This window comes from Barbus barbus (genome assembly GCF_936440315.1).
Source record: "Barbus barbus genome assembly, chromosome: 17".
Lineage (NCBI taxonomy): Eukaryota > Metazoa > Chordata > Actinopteri > Cypriniformes > Cyprinidae > Barbus > Barbus barbus.
Window position 1 is genome coordinate 14,395,153 of NC_136745.1, and position 15,827 is coordinate 14,410,979.

Below are 15,827 nucleotides of genomic sequence, written 5' to 3' on the forward strand. Positions count from 1 at the left end.
TGTTGATTACAGCAAAAAGGGAGCAAGGGTAGGGGAATATGATACCGAAAGCAGTTCGCCTGCCTTTCTCCCCACCGCCTCCACGTCAAGGCGCTTGAAAGCGAGGCAGAGATGAGGTGCTGTGGAGGCAGAATACTGCCGCGCGGAATCAGGCAGAATCCATCCAATTATAAAGCTGATTAACTGTGTCAATTAAAGCGTGATGGATGTCTGTTCATTTATTGAGCAGGGCAGAGGGAACGCCAGCCCGGTCTATAGGCAACTTCAATACATCTGTTAGACCTGATAAAAAATTTTCACAAGGAGGCTTTGATTAGTGCAAAGAGGTTACAGGGTGAAATAAAGCAGGGAGAGGGGGTGAGGGAGATCGGTTCAGGTGGAGAGATGGGGAGAGAAACTTAAGGGACGAATCACATCCAGCATTTTGTAGGAGTCGTGGCCAGCAGTTTGAACATTAAGATGTGCTTAATTCAATATAATATGATATTTCAGTTTATTTCTTTAAATATATCAGTTTTATAGCACTTCTTTATGTTGTGAATATAATTGAATATAGTAAAAATAAGTATAAGTATAAAGTAATATAATATCTTCTATCTCTCACAATTGAACATTTAAATATATAAAGTGGAAATTGTTTTTTTCAGCAAGTGTATAGTTAACTAAACACACACACACAAAAAAACATGTATAATTTAACCATTTGTAGCTGTGGTTGGATTAAGTGATATAACACACATTAAGTTATATATTTGTATTTGATTTATATTTTTAGAATGGGTTTCCCTGAGCACTGCAGCTTAATGTGTTTGATCATGCATCTGCATTTATAATATTTTATATACAAAAATGTATTAAGGTTTATATTTATATTATTTTTTGTTTATTTGCTTGTGTATCAGTAATTATTAGTAATTTGGGTATATAAATTTACAAAATGTATTTATTTAATAAATACAATTTAAAATTTCACACATATATATGTATGTATTGTATATATGTATGGCCACTTACACACTGTTGATAAATTTGGTTGTCAGTTTACCTTTTGCTCCTTAATCGCATTATGTATACACTTAATTCACTAAAATATGGCCGTGACAACTGAATTCGACAACCGCATTAACTCCCGAAAAATATAGGTAGTGAAAACCGCATTTACAGAAATTCTACGCAGTGCTTACGGAATCGAACTGAACAACTAGTTGTTAATGATGTATTTGAACGTGCATCAGAAATGTGTCTTCATCTGTATGTGATATGCAAGAGAATTACAATGAAAGAAATCTTAACCTTAGCACATTTTGACACGGGAGTTGCGCTCACGAGCCCTGTGGTAGTGTAAGTGTTGCCAGGTCTTTATAGAAAAAAAAACAAAACAAGCACAAAAAACACTAAAACACCCAAATGTTTTATGTTTTACAACACACACACAAAAAAAATATATATTTCATATCCGCAGCAGACCACTTATTAACTCCATAAAGTGGCTTTTTTTTAGCTAAGACCAAACAACATGCCTAAAAGTGATTGTAAATATGACGACATGGCAACACTGCAAGACAGCGTCCTAAAGCAGCCTCCCGAGCATAGCACGTCTATCACTGGTAGTTTAGTAAAATCGATGGACAAAAAGAGTCTTTAGCCAAAAAAATGGAAGATACCAAATGGCTAAATTCCTGCAAGACGCCAAAATGTTGCTATGGTTACAAATGCAGGCGTGACTGCTGTCCTGTATACACATGGAACGATAATTTACGGGACTCACTCCTGCATTTAAATGCGGTTGTCACTCCTGAAACTTGGAGTGTGTACGTGGCCTATGTATTTATGTTCTGGCATGAAACTCTAGATGGTGCAGTCCGACAGATCTCAGTGAGACATAATGACATAATTATCACGTCACAGCTGATTGGTTCTCTCCTGCATCTGTAGCCAATGAGCTCGCTGTTCAACATTCAAATACTTGGCTAATCCTTGTGGTAGCAGTTGCAGCACACTTCAGAAGCCCTCCACCTTCCCCAGCTCCACCTGTTTAGATCTGCTACGGGGTGATAATGTATAGTATGGGGGTTATTCATGTAATATGTTCAGCAGCAGTATTTCTTACATGTTCAAGCAACAGGTTGTGAATTTATTGGTAGTATATTTATAAATATTTTATATTGAATATGTTTGATTGCTCTGGAAAAAAACACAATAAATGAAATGCATAATCATTAATTTTAGTATTAATATTAGTTTTTGTTTTTATTTGATTTGGTTATATGAGTGACAACTTGTTAATTTTGTTGTACAAATTCACAAAAATAATATTTATAAAAAAATCAATAAAAAAACTTTAATTCAAGTGTTGTCAGATTTGATATGTTACCATATAATTTTTTATATTTTCAATCATTTAACATTTTAGCATTTCACTCCATTTATTATTATTTGTATTATTTATTTAGTTTCCCTCTCTCCCAGAAACTGCATTTCATGATTCAGTGGAGAGTAAGTTTGCTTTCGTCCTGGAGGGTTTTACAGACTCTTCAGCCTGTTAATCTTCTTTTTTTCATGCTATGTTCAGCACCTGGAGTGCACACGCTACAGGCACAAACCCAGCCCCCATCGTGTTTTGGTGCGTCAACTATCCGTTTATGATATCATAAGTCCTCTTAAATCATGACAAAGTCACTTCCCGCAGACATACTTAATGCATCGCCGATACAGAGACGCAAGAGCAATTCCTGTTTGCATGCGCTCAGTCATTCACCATTGACCAGCTGTCACGAAACAAGCCCTCATGTAATGCCACTTCCTGGAGCTCGGCCACCCTCCTGCTTGCACGGTATCATGTCGTATTGACAGAGTCATCAGTCAGACGCGTTCAACAAAACATGTCAAGACATGTTGCCGATGACCCCCGCACGACGTTAGCAATACTTTGTAGTCACGTCGGAATAATGGAGCTATATTTGGATGAAATTAGCCGGACCAGGCACCTGTAGTCCTAAAAAGTGTAGATTGCATTAAGTAACAATTCCACTGATGGCAATGAGGGTGTTTATTGCGACTCTGGTGATTAAGAGTGTGATGAACAATTAGAAGACAGCTTAATTAGAGTGACGAACTGGCATAATGGTAATTGACAGCCCTGTTTTAATTGTCTGTGTGATTTTGGGCTTTGGGATGATTCTAACTGAATAATTTCCTTTGATAATCTCACTCTCGTTTAGTCCAAACAAACCAAGCAGAGAGTGTGAGGATGTACGTAAGTGTGATTGTGACTCTAACTTCCTGTGCAGTTTTGTTCACACTAATGAAAAGTAAATAAAAGGCTAATTAAGGGCTAAAAAAAAAAAAGGTTTCAAAGGTAAATTGTAAATTAAACACAATATACACAAGAATGATTTTACAAGCTAACACAAATTTCGTAAAATAGAACTTCTGTCCCTTGTAGATTTTGCTTTCTGTAAATATAAACAAAAATACTTATATTGTTAATTAAAATTATTCTAAAAAGGTAAACAAATAATGTGATAATATATATCTAATGAGATAGATAGATAGATAGATAGATAGATAGATAGATAGATAGATAGATAGATAGATAGATAGATAGATAGATAGATAGATAGATAGATAGATAGATACAGTTCTCGCCATTAACACACCATTAACTACGAATTTTGCCTCAGTAAACTCCTCATTTGCTGCTTATTAATAGTTAGTAGGGTAGTTGTTAAATTTAGGTATTGGGTAGGATTAGGAATGTAGAATATGATCATACATAATATGTGCTTTATAAGTACTAATAAACAGCCACTGTGTTAATAATAGGCATGTTAATAAGCAACTAGTTAATAGTGAGAATTGGTCCCTATACTAAAGTGTTACCATAATATTTGGATATAGTTTAAGATGCGTTATTTACTCTAAAGCACTGGATAGCAGATATAATTTCTCATTAATTTCTCCCTGAAGTTTTTAGATCGTTAAAGTCGTGCACATTTATTCTTGATTTGCCCTCCTGTTGACCCCACTTGGAGGTTGTACTATGATGCAGGGCGTAATGCTCAGTGATATGGGCCATATGCACAGCTGTGACTCTACCCCAGCATTCAGGAGCTTTGGCTGAGCGATTCCTCGTAGCTTTTAGCTGTCAGTCCACGGAGCATCTAAATAGGCCTGAATACGCTTCTGCAGCCTCTCATCACAATACAGAGCCACTGGGTCTGTCCCAGCGGTGAGCGCAGACACCTCTACCACCCAACAAATCAGCACGCCACAGCAAGACAACCTTCACAAATCCCATTTCCCACCGACACAATTGATTAGAATAATTTTGGATGTGATTGTTTCTGGGTACTTAGCCATAAAGCTGCAGGCCACAACGAGAGTGGGCCCATGAAATTATGTGGATTCATAAGGAAATCTGCTTTTGTGTCAGAAACACACACACTCTCTTTCCCTGTCTCTCTTTCTCTCTCTTTTTGGAAGGAAGTGTCTTTAAAAATCGCGGCCATAAATTCAGCAGCTTGAAGAATGCTGATGTAGCAGACTGCCAGCAAACACTCCCATCTTTCCAACTGCAGAACAACCCACTGAAGCACAGATATGATTACCTTTTTAAGGAGGCGGCGGTAGGGAAGCTGCACATCTACTGAAATGTTTTCCCAGCAGTTAATTCCCTTATGCACAATGCAAGCCAAGTCAGGTTTAGGTAATTCTGTTTGCTAACAATTTTACGCTTGGAAAAAAACCAAAAAAACACTGGCATCTGGCAAAATTTGGTTAACGTCAGATTACAAAGTAATACATGGGAAGAACAGGTATTTCATTCTTAAATTGACATTGATTATCACTTTATGCAGTTTTAAATCATCTATTCAGGCAAATGTTTGGAGTGCAGTACTGCATGGCGAGTACTGTACGCAATGCATACATATTACATATTTAGAATGTATGTTGACCTCATTTACCTCTTTGTGTTGTATGCTTGATTCAAATGATCATCCCCAGGATGTTTTGTTTCCCCAGTCAAGAAGAGAAGGTATTTTATGCAGTGTTCTCCTTTGTTTACTGCACAATATGGCAATTTAAGTGGGCCATACAGGAAATTAATACTTTTATTTATTAACTATTTGTAATGTTACATGAGAGTTATAGATACAATATATATATTTTTTTTTTTACTTTCTGCTCAAAGAATCAAAGATCTTGAAATAAATTATCACTGTTTCTGCAAAAATATTAAGCAGCACATTTGTTTTCAACATTGATAATAATAAAAACATGCTTAAAAAAACATATGATTTCTGAAGGATCATGTGACACTGAAGACTGGAGTAATGTAGTGCTGGGCAACGATTAATCAAATCCAAAATAAATGTTTTTGTACATAATATATGTGTGTGTGCTGTGTATATTTATGTGTATATATAAATACAAACAGATGCATGTATATATTTAAGAAAAAATTATGTTTAAATATTTATATATAATATAAATATATACATGTAAATATTTTCTAAAGATATACTGCATGTGTGTTTATATAAACATAATAAATACACACACACATATATAAACCAAAAACTTGTTTTGGGTGGTTTACTTTGGATGCGATTAATCCTTGCCCAGCACTATAGAAATTGGCATTATGTAACACAATTATGTTAATGTTTTTAATATAAATAATTGATAAAAAAAAATATATATATATATATATATATTAAAGTGTTACAGAGGGAACCTAGCTTCTTTATATATCCGTTTTAACCAACATCATTGCTGATATTATAAATATTATGACTGTAAACTAGATCTACATTCTGTGCCAGATCTACAATCCAGAAGTTAACGCTTGAAATAAAATATTTCAGTTATGGCTTCCTACTCATTGCTGACAAATACAAAAATGCTAATATTCAAAATATGGTAACCAATATTTTATGTGACTGTTACTGACACGTGTGTCTCTTTTTCTGTCTCTGCGCAGCGGCATCAGGTGCTGAGGATGTGGCCTTGTACGTGGGGATCGTAGCGGTGGCTCTTTGTCTGACTCTGCTGCTGATCGTACTGGTGCTGGTCTACCGCAGGAAGAAGGAAGGTCTCGATGCAGATGTGGCCGACTCCTCCATCCTCACCACTGGCTTCCAGCCCATGGGCATCAAGCCCACAAAGCCAGGTGTGTGGGCACCGCACAGGGCAGCCCGCAGCAGTAGGCTATTGTTTCTCTACATTATCCACCCCTCGTCACGGTGTTTCACACCCATCCTTTCATCCCAGTGCCCGTGTTCCTGTGCCACCTGTGGATATAGCAACTCACAGTCTCGTGTGTGTGCGATGTTTACGTTAAATGGCGGTAGTCATAGTTTTGTGTGTCATCTTCACAGTTGCAAACGATTGTTGTGGTTTTACTTAAATCATCTTTGAAGTCATAAGTGAGAGGAGACCTTCACTTGTCCGCCTGCTACCGTGGGAAGTGATTTGGTAATAGTAGCATTAAGCTGATTTCCATTAATCCTCCCACGAAACAAATCTGCCTACTGCTGTGCACTTTTATTTTTACATATGTAAATTGTTTAACGTTGAAAAAAATGAGAGCGGTTCTGAAATCGCAAAATATGGAGTTGGATTTTGGGGATTTGAACCTGAAAAAATTAAACTGTGACTGCCAGGCTTTCTTTAAACTCTGTATAGAATTGATTGTGGCTGTTAAAGAGGAGGAGGAGGAGGCATTGATTTATTTACGAGTGAGTCTCTCTCAGCGCCGAAGGCCCGGCTACATCCATGGATTTGTGCATTTGCGCTGAATTTCAATTTGTGTTGTGCACTTTTAACCACTGTGACCTTTCGAATCGTTTTTCACTTGTTTCTTTTTCTCTGTTTCTACAGAAAATTCTCATTTGCTCACCATCCAGCCCGATTTGACCACCACCACGACAAGCTACCAGGGAACGCTGCGTTCTCGCCATGAAGTCACCGGAAAGTTCTCCGTGAGCAACGGCCCCCTATTGGAGCCTCTTCCTAACGGCTCCCACACGCTGCACAACGGCAAACTGCCCAGCGACCCCAACGACTTCATGAACCGCCTGTCCTCTCAGACGTATTTCAAAACGCTACCGAGAGACAACGTCAACACCTCCTACGGCACTTTCAATTTCCTTGGTGGTCGCCTAACCCTCCCAAGCACTGGTAAGATTATATGAGAGCAAACAGTACAAAATGTTTTTTGTGTTTAGTCAGGAGTGTTGTGAAAGAGCTCTGGAGCTTTAATAAACTGCAACATTATTATACCGACATGGCCCAAAATGGAAGGGTGAAGTGATCCAATTACACGGTAATCCAAGCAGTTTTATGTAAATCGGAACATGAGCGAATGCGAACACCTTCTAAAGAGGTTTTTTTTTTTTTAAGTAACGAGCCAGAGCAGGCAAAGAAGCACTTCCATTTATATACTAATGATTGTGTTATGACAATGACGACCGTTTTACTTTTTCTACGAAAATAGCTGTAATTGGGGAACGTCTTTTTATTTTTCCCATTCTTATTTTTGAAGGATACCTCACTGCATCTTCTCTGTGCCGAGCCAGTGACTTAGTTGTCAGCCGTGGCACTGTAAGCCGATATGCAGCATGCACATTCATAGTGCCTGCAACTCTATCCACTCCAAGGACACCACCAGAGTATATTCAAACCAATTAGTCTCCTTAATCACAGATAGAGGGTTCATCAGGCTGTCACATTATGAATCACTCCCGGTCAAAGAGACAGCTCACGAGGCAGTGGAAATGAAATAACCAGGGCTCCCTCGACTTCAAAATATAATGCCTGATACTTGTTATCCGTGACTATTTTGAGGATGGTTTATGGCTTATGCTGCTTTTATGCGTTCATCTTAAATGCGATTATTTTAGACTTAGACAAGTCACATGGCAAAGTTTATTGTATAGAGTTAGGGGTTTGCTAATTATATAATAATTAGAATTGCATATAATAGTATATTATTATTTTTTTTATTTATTTTTCAATTTATTTTTTTTTTTGCATGCATGCATGCATGTCATCTTCACATTTACATTTTTCTTCACATTTATTTATTTAGTTAGTTAGTTAGTTAGTTACTTTGGAAAACAATTTAATATAATTTGAATTAATTATTTGAGATCCAATTCCAGTCAAATACAGAAGTTTAGATTTAGGATTTATTATTTCTTACTTTTACAAGGTATTTTGCGAAAGAAAAAAATATAATCTATATCATCTTCACTGTTACAAATGGCCCAGAGTAACTCATTGTTCTTATTTATTTATTTATTTGTTTTTATTTATTTAGGAAAATTATAATTGTTATATACATTTGAATTTACTAAAATTTGAATTAATTATTTCAAATCCAGTTCCAGTCAAATACAAGTTTAGATAAGACTGTTTAGGATTTATTATTTCTTAGTTTTATTAAGGTATTTTGCGAATGAAAAAACATTTTCTGAAAGTAAATTTACAATACATTTTCTGAAAGTTTGACATTGACTTATGAAACAATGTAACTTGTAACTTTAATCGAATACCCCTGTTTAGGTACTTCCTGCCACTGTCCACATCTCCCGGGCATAAAGTGAAAGAGTTTTGGAAAGTACACATGATAGATGACATCTTTGAGCTTGACAGTGCATCTGTATGGTGTTAACCATATTTACTTTTGTCACATAGAGACCCGCTGTGAGCTGTGACAAAAGCAGCATTCAGACGGAACAAATGAGCCTACCTTGTCTCTTTTGTTCCTATCTACATTAGGAATCAGCCTGCTCATCCCGCCAGAGGCCATCCCCAGAGGGAAGATTTATGAGATTTATCTCACCATTCAGAAGAACGAAGACATGAGGTAGGTCCCTGGAACCAATCTGAGGATCTGCCTCACAAAGAAAGGATGCACAGTTTGAATCAAATTTTAAAAAGGCCCGGCACAGAGGGTCGAATGTAATTGAAGTCAATCTCCACATGCTGGTGTGCATGATTGTGTGTGTGTGTGTGTGTGTGTATATAAGCCGTTTGCTCAGATTTATGACTAATGCTGGCTTGAGATATCAAAAGCTTGTGTGTATGTGTTGTGTCTTGTCTGTTATATGTAAATGAGCCATGGGCCGTAGAGAGGGAAATGTTCTCCTGTTTTAGATTTTCCTGTCGTAGTGAAGCACCAGGTAACGGTCTGGCTATTTTTTGCTCATGCATTCATGCAGTGTTCAAGACCAGCTCCCTACTGGGCTTGAATGCAGAGTGTTAAAAGTCAGATCAGAGCACCAGAGCCCTGATTAATAGTGGAACCTCATCTTGTTAAAGGCTCTGCTCTAGGCTTGACATTGGCCATCCATCCAGGCCCTGTTAGTTGAATCCTGATCATGTGCTCCCCCTCTGCCTCTCTCTAGATTGCCCCTGGCTGGGTGTCAGACGTTGCTGAGTCCCGTGGTGAGCTGCGGACCGCCCGGTGTGATGCTCACCCGGCCGGTCATCCTCAGTATGGAACATTGCTCTGATGCGTGCCTGGAGAATTGGGCCATCCGTCTCAAGAAGCAGTCATATGAGGGAACATGGGAGGTGAGTGTTTGTTTGTGTCTTTGTGAGTTAATGTCCAGCTATATAATTTTTATTTAATAATATATTAGTAAATAGTGTATAGCATTTATTTATTATTTTTATTAAATGTAAATTGTTATATAAAACATTCATTGAAAACCTAAATTGTGATTGTCTTCTATAACGCTTTAATATATATATATATATATATATATATATATATATATATATATATATACTGTATTTATATATATATATATACTGTATTTATATATATAAAGAATTATTGTATTTATATGTATTACAAATGCAAATGCAATATATAAAATGGCATACAGTATGTATGTATGTGTATATATATATATATATATATATATATACATGAATATACATACATTAATATACTTTATTTTAGATTTTTTAAATTACTTTTTATTTTTAATTATTTATTCTTTCTTTTTGGGAAAATTGCAGTTAAAATCTGAATGGCCTTAATACATATAAAATTGCATGTAAAGCATTTATTTCATATAATTTACATAAATGTATTTAATAAAAAAATACTACCATCATGTTTTCTTGAAATCTTGTCAAATGTACTTGACAAATTTGGTGTTTTTACAGTAATTACTTTTCTATAAATTGATTTACAGTGGAGAATTGGAGTGCGGGGACGAAACTGTATTTAAATATGCAGGAATATAATATCACAATGCAAAAATAATTATTTCAAAAAAAAAATTGAAAATAGGCACCATTGTCTTTATATAAAATAGTTTTAATTCATTTTGTTCGATTTTGGGGTGAACATTTCTTGAAAGTTTTTGCCAGATTTACATACTTGAGTGAGTACTTAAGTTTCTCCTGTGAAGCCTTAAATTCCATCATAAATAAAGATTCTGTTCTATATGATTGTGCCTAATTTTAATTAGCTTTGAACTGTATGTAGGTGCAATTCATGCTTTACGTTCACCTTTCTTGCCCTTTCCCATCTCTTTCTCTCCAATCATCCCGCTACTGAATTGAATATCTTATGGAGGCAAATGGGCTGTATCATCATAATCATTTCAAATAGCCTCTCAGACAATAAAGCCCAGAAGTGTCTCCATCAGCGTACTCCTCATTTCACCTATCTCTCATACCTTCACATTTAATCTCCATTTAATTGTATGGATCTTTTGCTCATTCCATCCGATGGCCATCAGCACCCACCTTTAAACCGAGCCGGGGTGAATCCTTCATTACACCTGATGGCTTTTCCAAATCTCCTCTGAACCGCATCAGGTTGGTGCGAGATACATCAGGCTCAAAGACGAGGAAGAGGAGGAACCTAGAGAGGAAGGGCGGAGGAAGAGAGAGTGAAGGTCTTCTTTCATGTTTGATACTGTGCATAAATTATTCAGGCTCCTTGGTGTGGCAGCAATGGGGCTGCAGTAGAATGAATAGGCCTGTCTTAGATAGAGGGTAGAGCAGCACTTTTAATCATCCCCTGCCCCAAATATAGCCCATCGGCGGCAGGTCGCCATTCTTGGCCAGGTACAGCAGACAAAAGGGGGGAAAAACACAGGGAAGTTTGTCCTGGAAGGAGCCTTGGCAGACAGACTCGCAGCAATTAATTTCTCCAGAGGACGCAGATCAGCAAAACGCGTGCAGAAGAGAATGAAATATAGTCTGTGTCGTTATCGAACTGCGGGAGGATTTATTTTTTTTTTTCTGAATCATTTAAAAAAAAATGATAATGGAAAAGAAAAAAAAAAACAGACTTCATTGTGGTCAAATGGAAAACAGCTAGTGCCAATACTACTTTCACCGATGAAGATAGTGGCTTATTTTATTGATTGCTGGATGTAATTTCCTGGCCTGGATCCCGAGGTGCATGACAGTAGGGCCGCCTCTCTGTATTTGATTAGATAATGGTGTGAGCGAGAGAAAAAGAGAGAGACGGTGTGCGAGGAATCTTTCTGATGAGCTTCCTGTAGAAAGTTCTGTCGCCACATATCCCACTTGCCTTTTCTCTAATTAAAGCCACTCTGGGGAGCCATTATGTGATTGTATCTGACCAGAGACGGTGAGAAAATGGCACGTTTCCTCACAAAAGCCTTGGTCTTTGCTAGAGTCACGTTTTCTGACAGAATGCTTTTTCTCTTGATTTTAGGATATTTTTCTTTGCATTAGCATATACGAGACACACTTGAAGGCATCTCTGATGTCTGTCAGGATTCTTACATCCAATTAAAGTAATTATCTTGCCATGCCCTGACGAGCTCCATACTGTGCATGGCAACCTGTTAATTAGTTTATTGTCATGGTTATTAGTAGAGAAGCACCTCAAACTGTCAAAATCACTAATTGATTACCACAAAACAGTGGGGTGCAAAATGACGTAAGATCGATTGTGACTTTGCAATGGATGAAGTAATGGATGTGGCTTAAAATTAATTATTAATGGTCATACTTAATTATTTGAAATTTGAACAAACCTCCAAAGTATGAAACTTATTCCACACTGAACATGAACAATAAGCAATACAGCTTTTTGTGGAGAAAGTTAAAAAATGTAGGATCAGTTGAGGTCATGATTGATTGATTGATCTTTTTTTTTAGTTGATTAAGACATTATTCAGCAAAGATGCATTAAATTGATCAGTTCATTAAAGTGACAGTAAAGACATTTAGTTAGAAAAAAAAGTGTTTTGATCCTTCTGTTCTTCAAACAATCCTTAAAAAGAATCATGGTTCCCACAAAAATATCAAGCAGTGCAACTGTTTTCAACATTCATAATAAGAAAATATGTTTCTTGATCACCAAATCAGCATATTTGAACAATTTCTGAAGGATCATGTGACACTGAAGACTGGAGTAATGATGCTGGAAGTTCAGCTTTGCTATATACAGTGCCCTCCAAAAGTATTGGAACATTAAGGCCGATTCCTTTATTTTTGGGTTTGATATCAAAGATGAATATGAGATGAGAGATTAACATTTCAGCTTTTATTTACAGGTATTTTCATCTGGATTTGATACACAACTTAGAAAATAGCACCTTTTGTTTGAACCCACCCATTTTTCATGTTACCAAAAGTATTGGAACAGATAGAATTAACATAGATTAAAGTGAAAAAGACTTCATATTTAGTTGCAAATCATTTGCTTTCAATAACTGCATCAAGCCTGTGACCCATTGACATCACCAAACTTTTGCATTCTTCTTTTGTGATGCTTTTCCAGGTTTTCACTGCAGCCTCTTTCAGTTTTGGGGGGTTACTCCCTTCAGTCTCTTCTTTAGCAGGTAAAATGCATACTCTACAGTGTTTAAGTGTGTAGATTGACTTGGCCAGTCTAAAACCTTCCACTTCTTGCCCCCTCCTTTGTTGTTTTGGCACTATGTTTTGGGTCATTATCTTGCTGCATGATGAAGGATCTCCCAATCAGTTTGGTTGTATCTTTCTGTAAATTGTCAGACAAAATATTTCTGTAGACTTCTGAGTTAATTTAGCTGCTGTCATCATGTGTTACATCATTAATGAAGATTAATGAGCCTGTCCCAGAAGAAGCGATGAAAGCACAAGCCATTACATTACTTGTGTAATATTTACTATGATGTACACCTGTGTACACTGTGTTTCAGATGAGCTTGTATGTTTGGGATCATGAGCAGATCCTTTCTTTCTCCAAACTTTAGCCTTTCCATCACTTTGGTCCATAAAACCTTGTCCCAGAATGTTTGAGGCTCGTCTCTTATTCTTCTTGCTAATGAGTGGTTTGCATCTTCTGGTGTAGCCTCTGTACTTTTGTTCATGAAGTCGAACAGTAGATTGTGATACCTTCACTCCTGCCCTCTGGAGGTTGTTGCTGATGTCACTAACAGTTGTTTTAGGGTCTTTCTTTACAGCTGTCACAATGTTTCTGTCATCAACTGCAGATGTTTTCACTGATCTACCCGTTTGAGGTGTGTTACTTAGTACACCAGTGGTTTCTTTCTTCCTCAGGAGATTCCAAATGGTTGTACTTGCTATTGCCAGTGTTTGTGCAATGCTTTGATTGATTTTTCATCTTCTCTCAGCTTCACAATTGCTTGTTTTTCACCCATAGACACCTCTCTGGTTTTCATGTTGGTTACACGTCTAACTAACTATAAATGCAGTCTGCACGGATCTGAAACTGAGCGCAGACATTCAGTGCTATTTATTGTTTGAATAATCAATGAATAGGACACACCAGGGCAACAAAACACAAATGTCAGTCACATGTTCCAATACTTTTGGTAACATGAAAAATGGGTGGGTTCAAACAAAAGGTGCTATCTTCTAAGTTGTGTATCAGGTCCAGATGAAAATACCTGTAAATAAAAGCTGAAATGCTAATCTCTCATCTCATATTCATATTTTGATGTCAAACCCAAATGCTATAATAAAGGAATTGGCCTTACTGTTCCAATACTTTTGGAGGGCACTGTATATAGGCTTATGAATGGAATATATAATCATTTCATTCATTCATTCAATTTTATTTTTATTAATTTATATTAATTTTAATTGCTGCTAATCCTGTATTTAACTTTTGGTATTTTCACATAAGAAGTAAATCTGAGCTGTAGAAATTTCAGAAGATTTATTCCCTGCTTGTAAGCAGAAGAACAGGAAGCCCTGATCACTTAGTGGGCACTTCCACATGTAAGCATTCAGGATGAACTCCTGCTATTAGTGTCTCATTAGCGCACAGAACACAGCTCATTATGCAGATCTTTCCGTTTCTGCTCAGCCAGATCGCTTCACTGAATCTAAAATCTGTCACAGAAACATCCTCAGGGCAGGAGCTGACCATCTCTCCAATAACTCCACTGACACAGCCGCTCTCTGCCCTCCCCTCTGATCCCTGTGTCATTGTTTCATTGGCTCCTCAGGATGTACTTCAGCTTGGTGAGGAAGTGGTTTCGGAGCCGTACTACTGCCAGCTGGAGGCGGAGACGTTCCGGGTGTTCACTGAGCAGCTGGGCCGCTTTGCTCTGGTTGGGGAGTCCCTCAGCATGGCTGCTGCTAAACGCTTAAAACTGCTGCTGTTTGCTCCCGCCTACTGCTCTACACTAGAGTACAACATCCGCGTCTATTGCATGGACGACACACAGGACCTGCTAAAGGTGAGGCCTTTGATTCAGAATATACAGTAGCTATACTTATGCCAATTACCCAGCCAACAAAAATATGATGTATGTTTTGCTAATGTTGCCATTAGGTTTCTTGGTTTTGTGTTAATGTTAAGGAAATATTCAATTTTATCATTTTGCAAACATTATGGGAATGTTAATATTAGATGTCCTCTGAACATTCGGAAATAAGCATATTTGAAAAATGTTGTCCAACATTTGTCCAACAAATATCCAACAAAAAAAGTTTCTGAAAAACGTTCCATGAAAAATGCATAAATAACCCCAGTCTTCTTGAACCCTGCTGAAAGAACAAACTTATACAAGTTTGATAGCACTAGTTCACCCAATTTACTCATTTACTCATCCTCATGTTGTTTCTTTCTTTTGTGGAAAACCAAAGGAGAAAATTAGAGGATGTTTTCAATTAACAATTTTATGTTTTCATGCAAAAGTTTTTGAATGTTTTGTTTTATGTGAAAGAAAGAGTCAGACGTGTTCAGATCAATTTGTAAATTGTATGATGACATAATTTTCGTTGTTGGGAGAACTATCCATTAAATTGCTGGTTAACCAAATATGTCTTGCTGTTTAACAAATAAGAATAAAATAAAATAAATGCAGATTTTTCTTTTTCTTTTTCTGTTCCCTTTTCTTTTTCTTTTTTTTTACACTTACACTTATTTTCTTTTGCTCCCCAAAGATCAGGAATAATCAAGAGCTAATGCCAAAGCAGCCTCCCTCGAGGAGCACGTTTGAGCAGACTGTTAAGATTTCATTTGCATGCTTAATTAGTAAATGAAAAGGAGAGACTCTCTGGCCATGGCCCCTGAGCTCGGCTCGGCTCTCACTTTCAAAGTAAGAGGGTCCATTCCCTGCTCTGCCCACTTCAGCCTCTGAGAGCCTGCCAGAAAAGATGATCTGCCCTACCCAATGCTGCCCGCTGGGCCCCACTAGTGTGGGCTATTGGAGGAAAGAGATGCCAGGAATTTGCCCGGTTTGTTTAAAATGAGCTCTTAGCCATGCAGAGATGAGAAGTGCTCCAGTGTATGATGGATGTGAACACCTCCCCTCCAATTCTCTCCAAAGGGTTCACAAGAACGCTGACTGTTCTGTCAT

The 15,827-nt window shown here is 37.3% G+C and overlaps 1 protein-coding gene across 1 annotated transcript in view; it reads left to right on the forward strand.

Moving 5' to 3' along the window:
• LOC306883302 (netrin receptor UNC5A-like) overlaps window positions 1-15,827 on the forward strand; it is a 217,337-nt gene that overhangs the window by 173,911 nt on the left and 27,599 nt on the right. Inside the window, exons 8-12 of the mRNA XM_079438470.1 lie at window positions 5,987-6,175; window positions 6,886-7,185; window positions 8,788-8,875; window positions 9,417-9,585; window positions 14,469-14,702. Of these exons, the coding sequence (XP_079294596.1) occupies window positions 5,987-6,175; window positions 6,886-7,185; window positions 8,788-8,875; window positions 9,417-9,585; window positions 14,469-14,702 (980 nt within the window). The remainder of the gene's footprint in view (window positions 1-5,986; window positions 6,176-6,885; window positions 7,186-8,787; window positions 8,876-9,416; window positions 9,586-14,468; window positions 14,703-15,827) is intronic.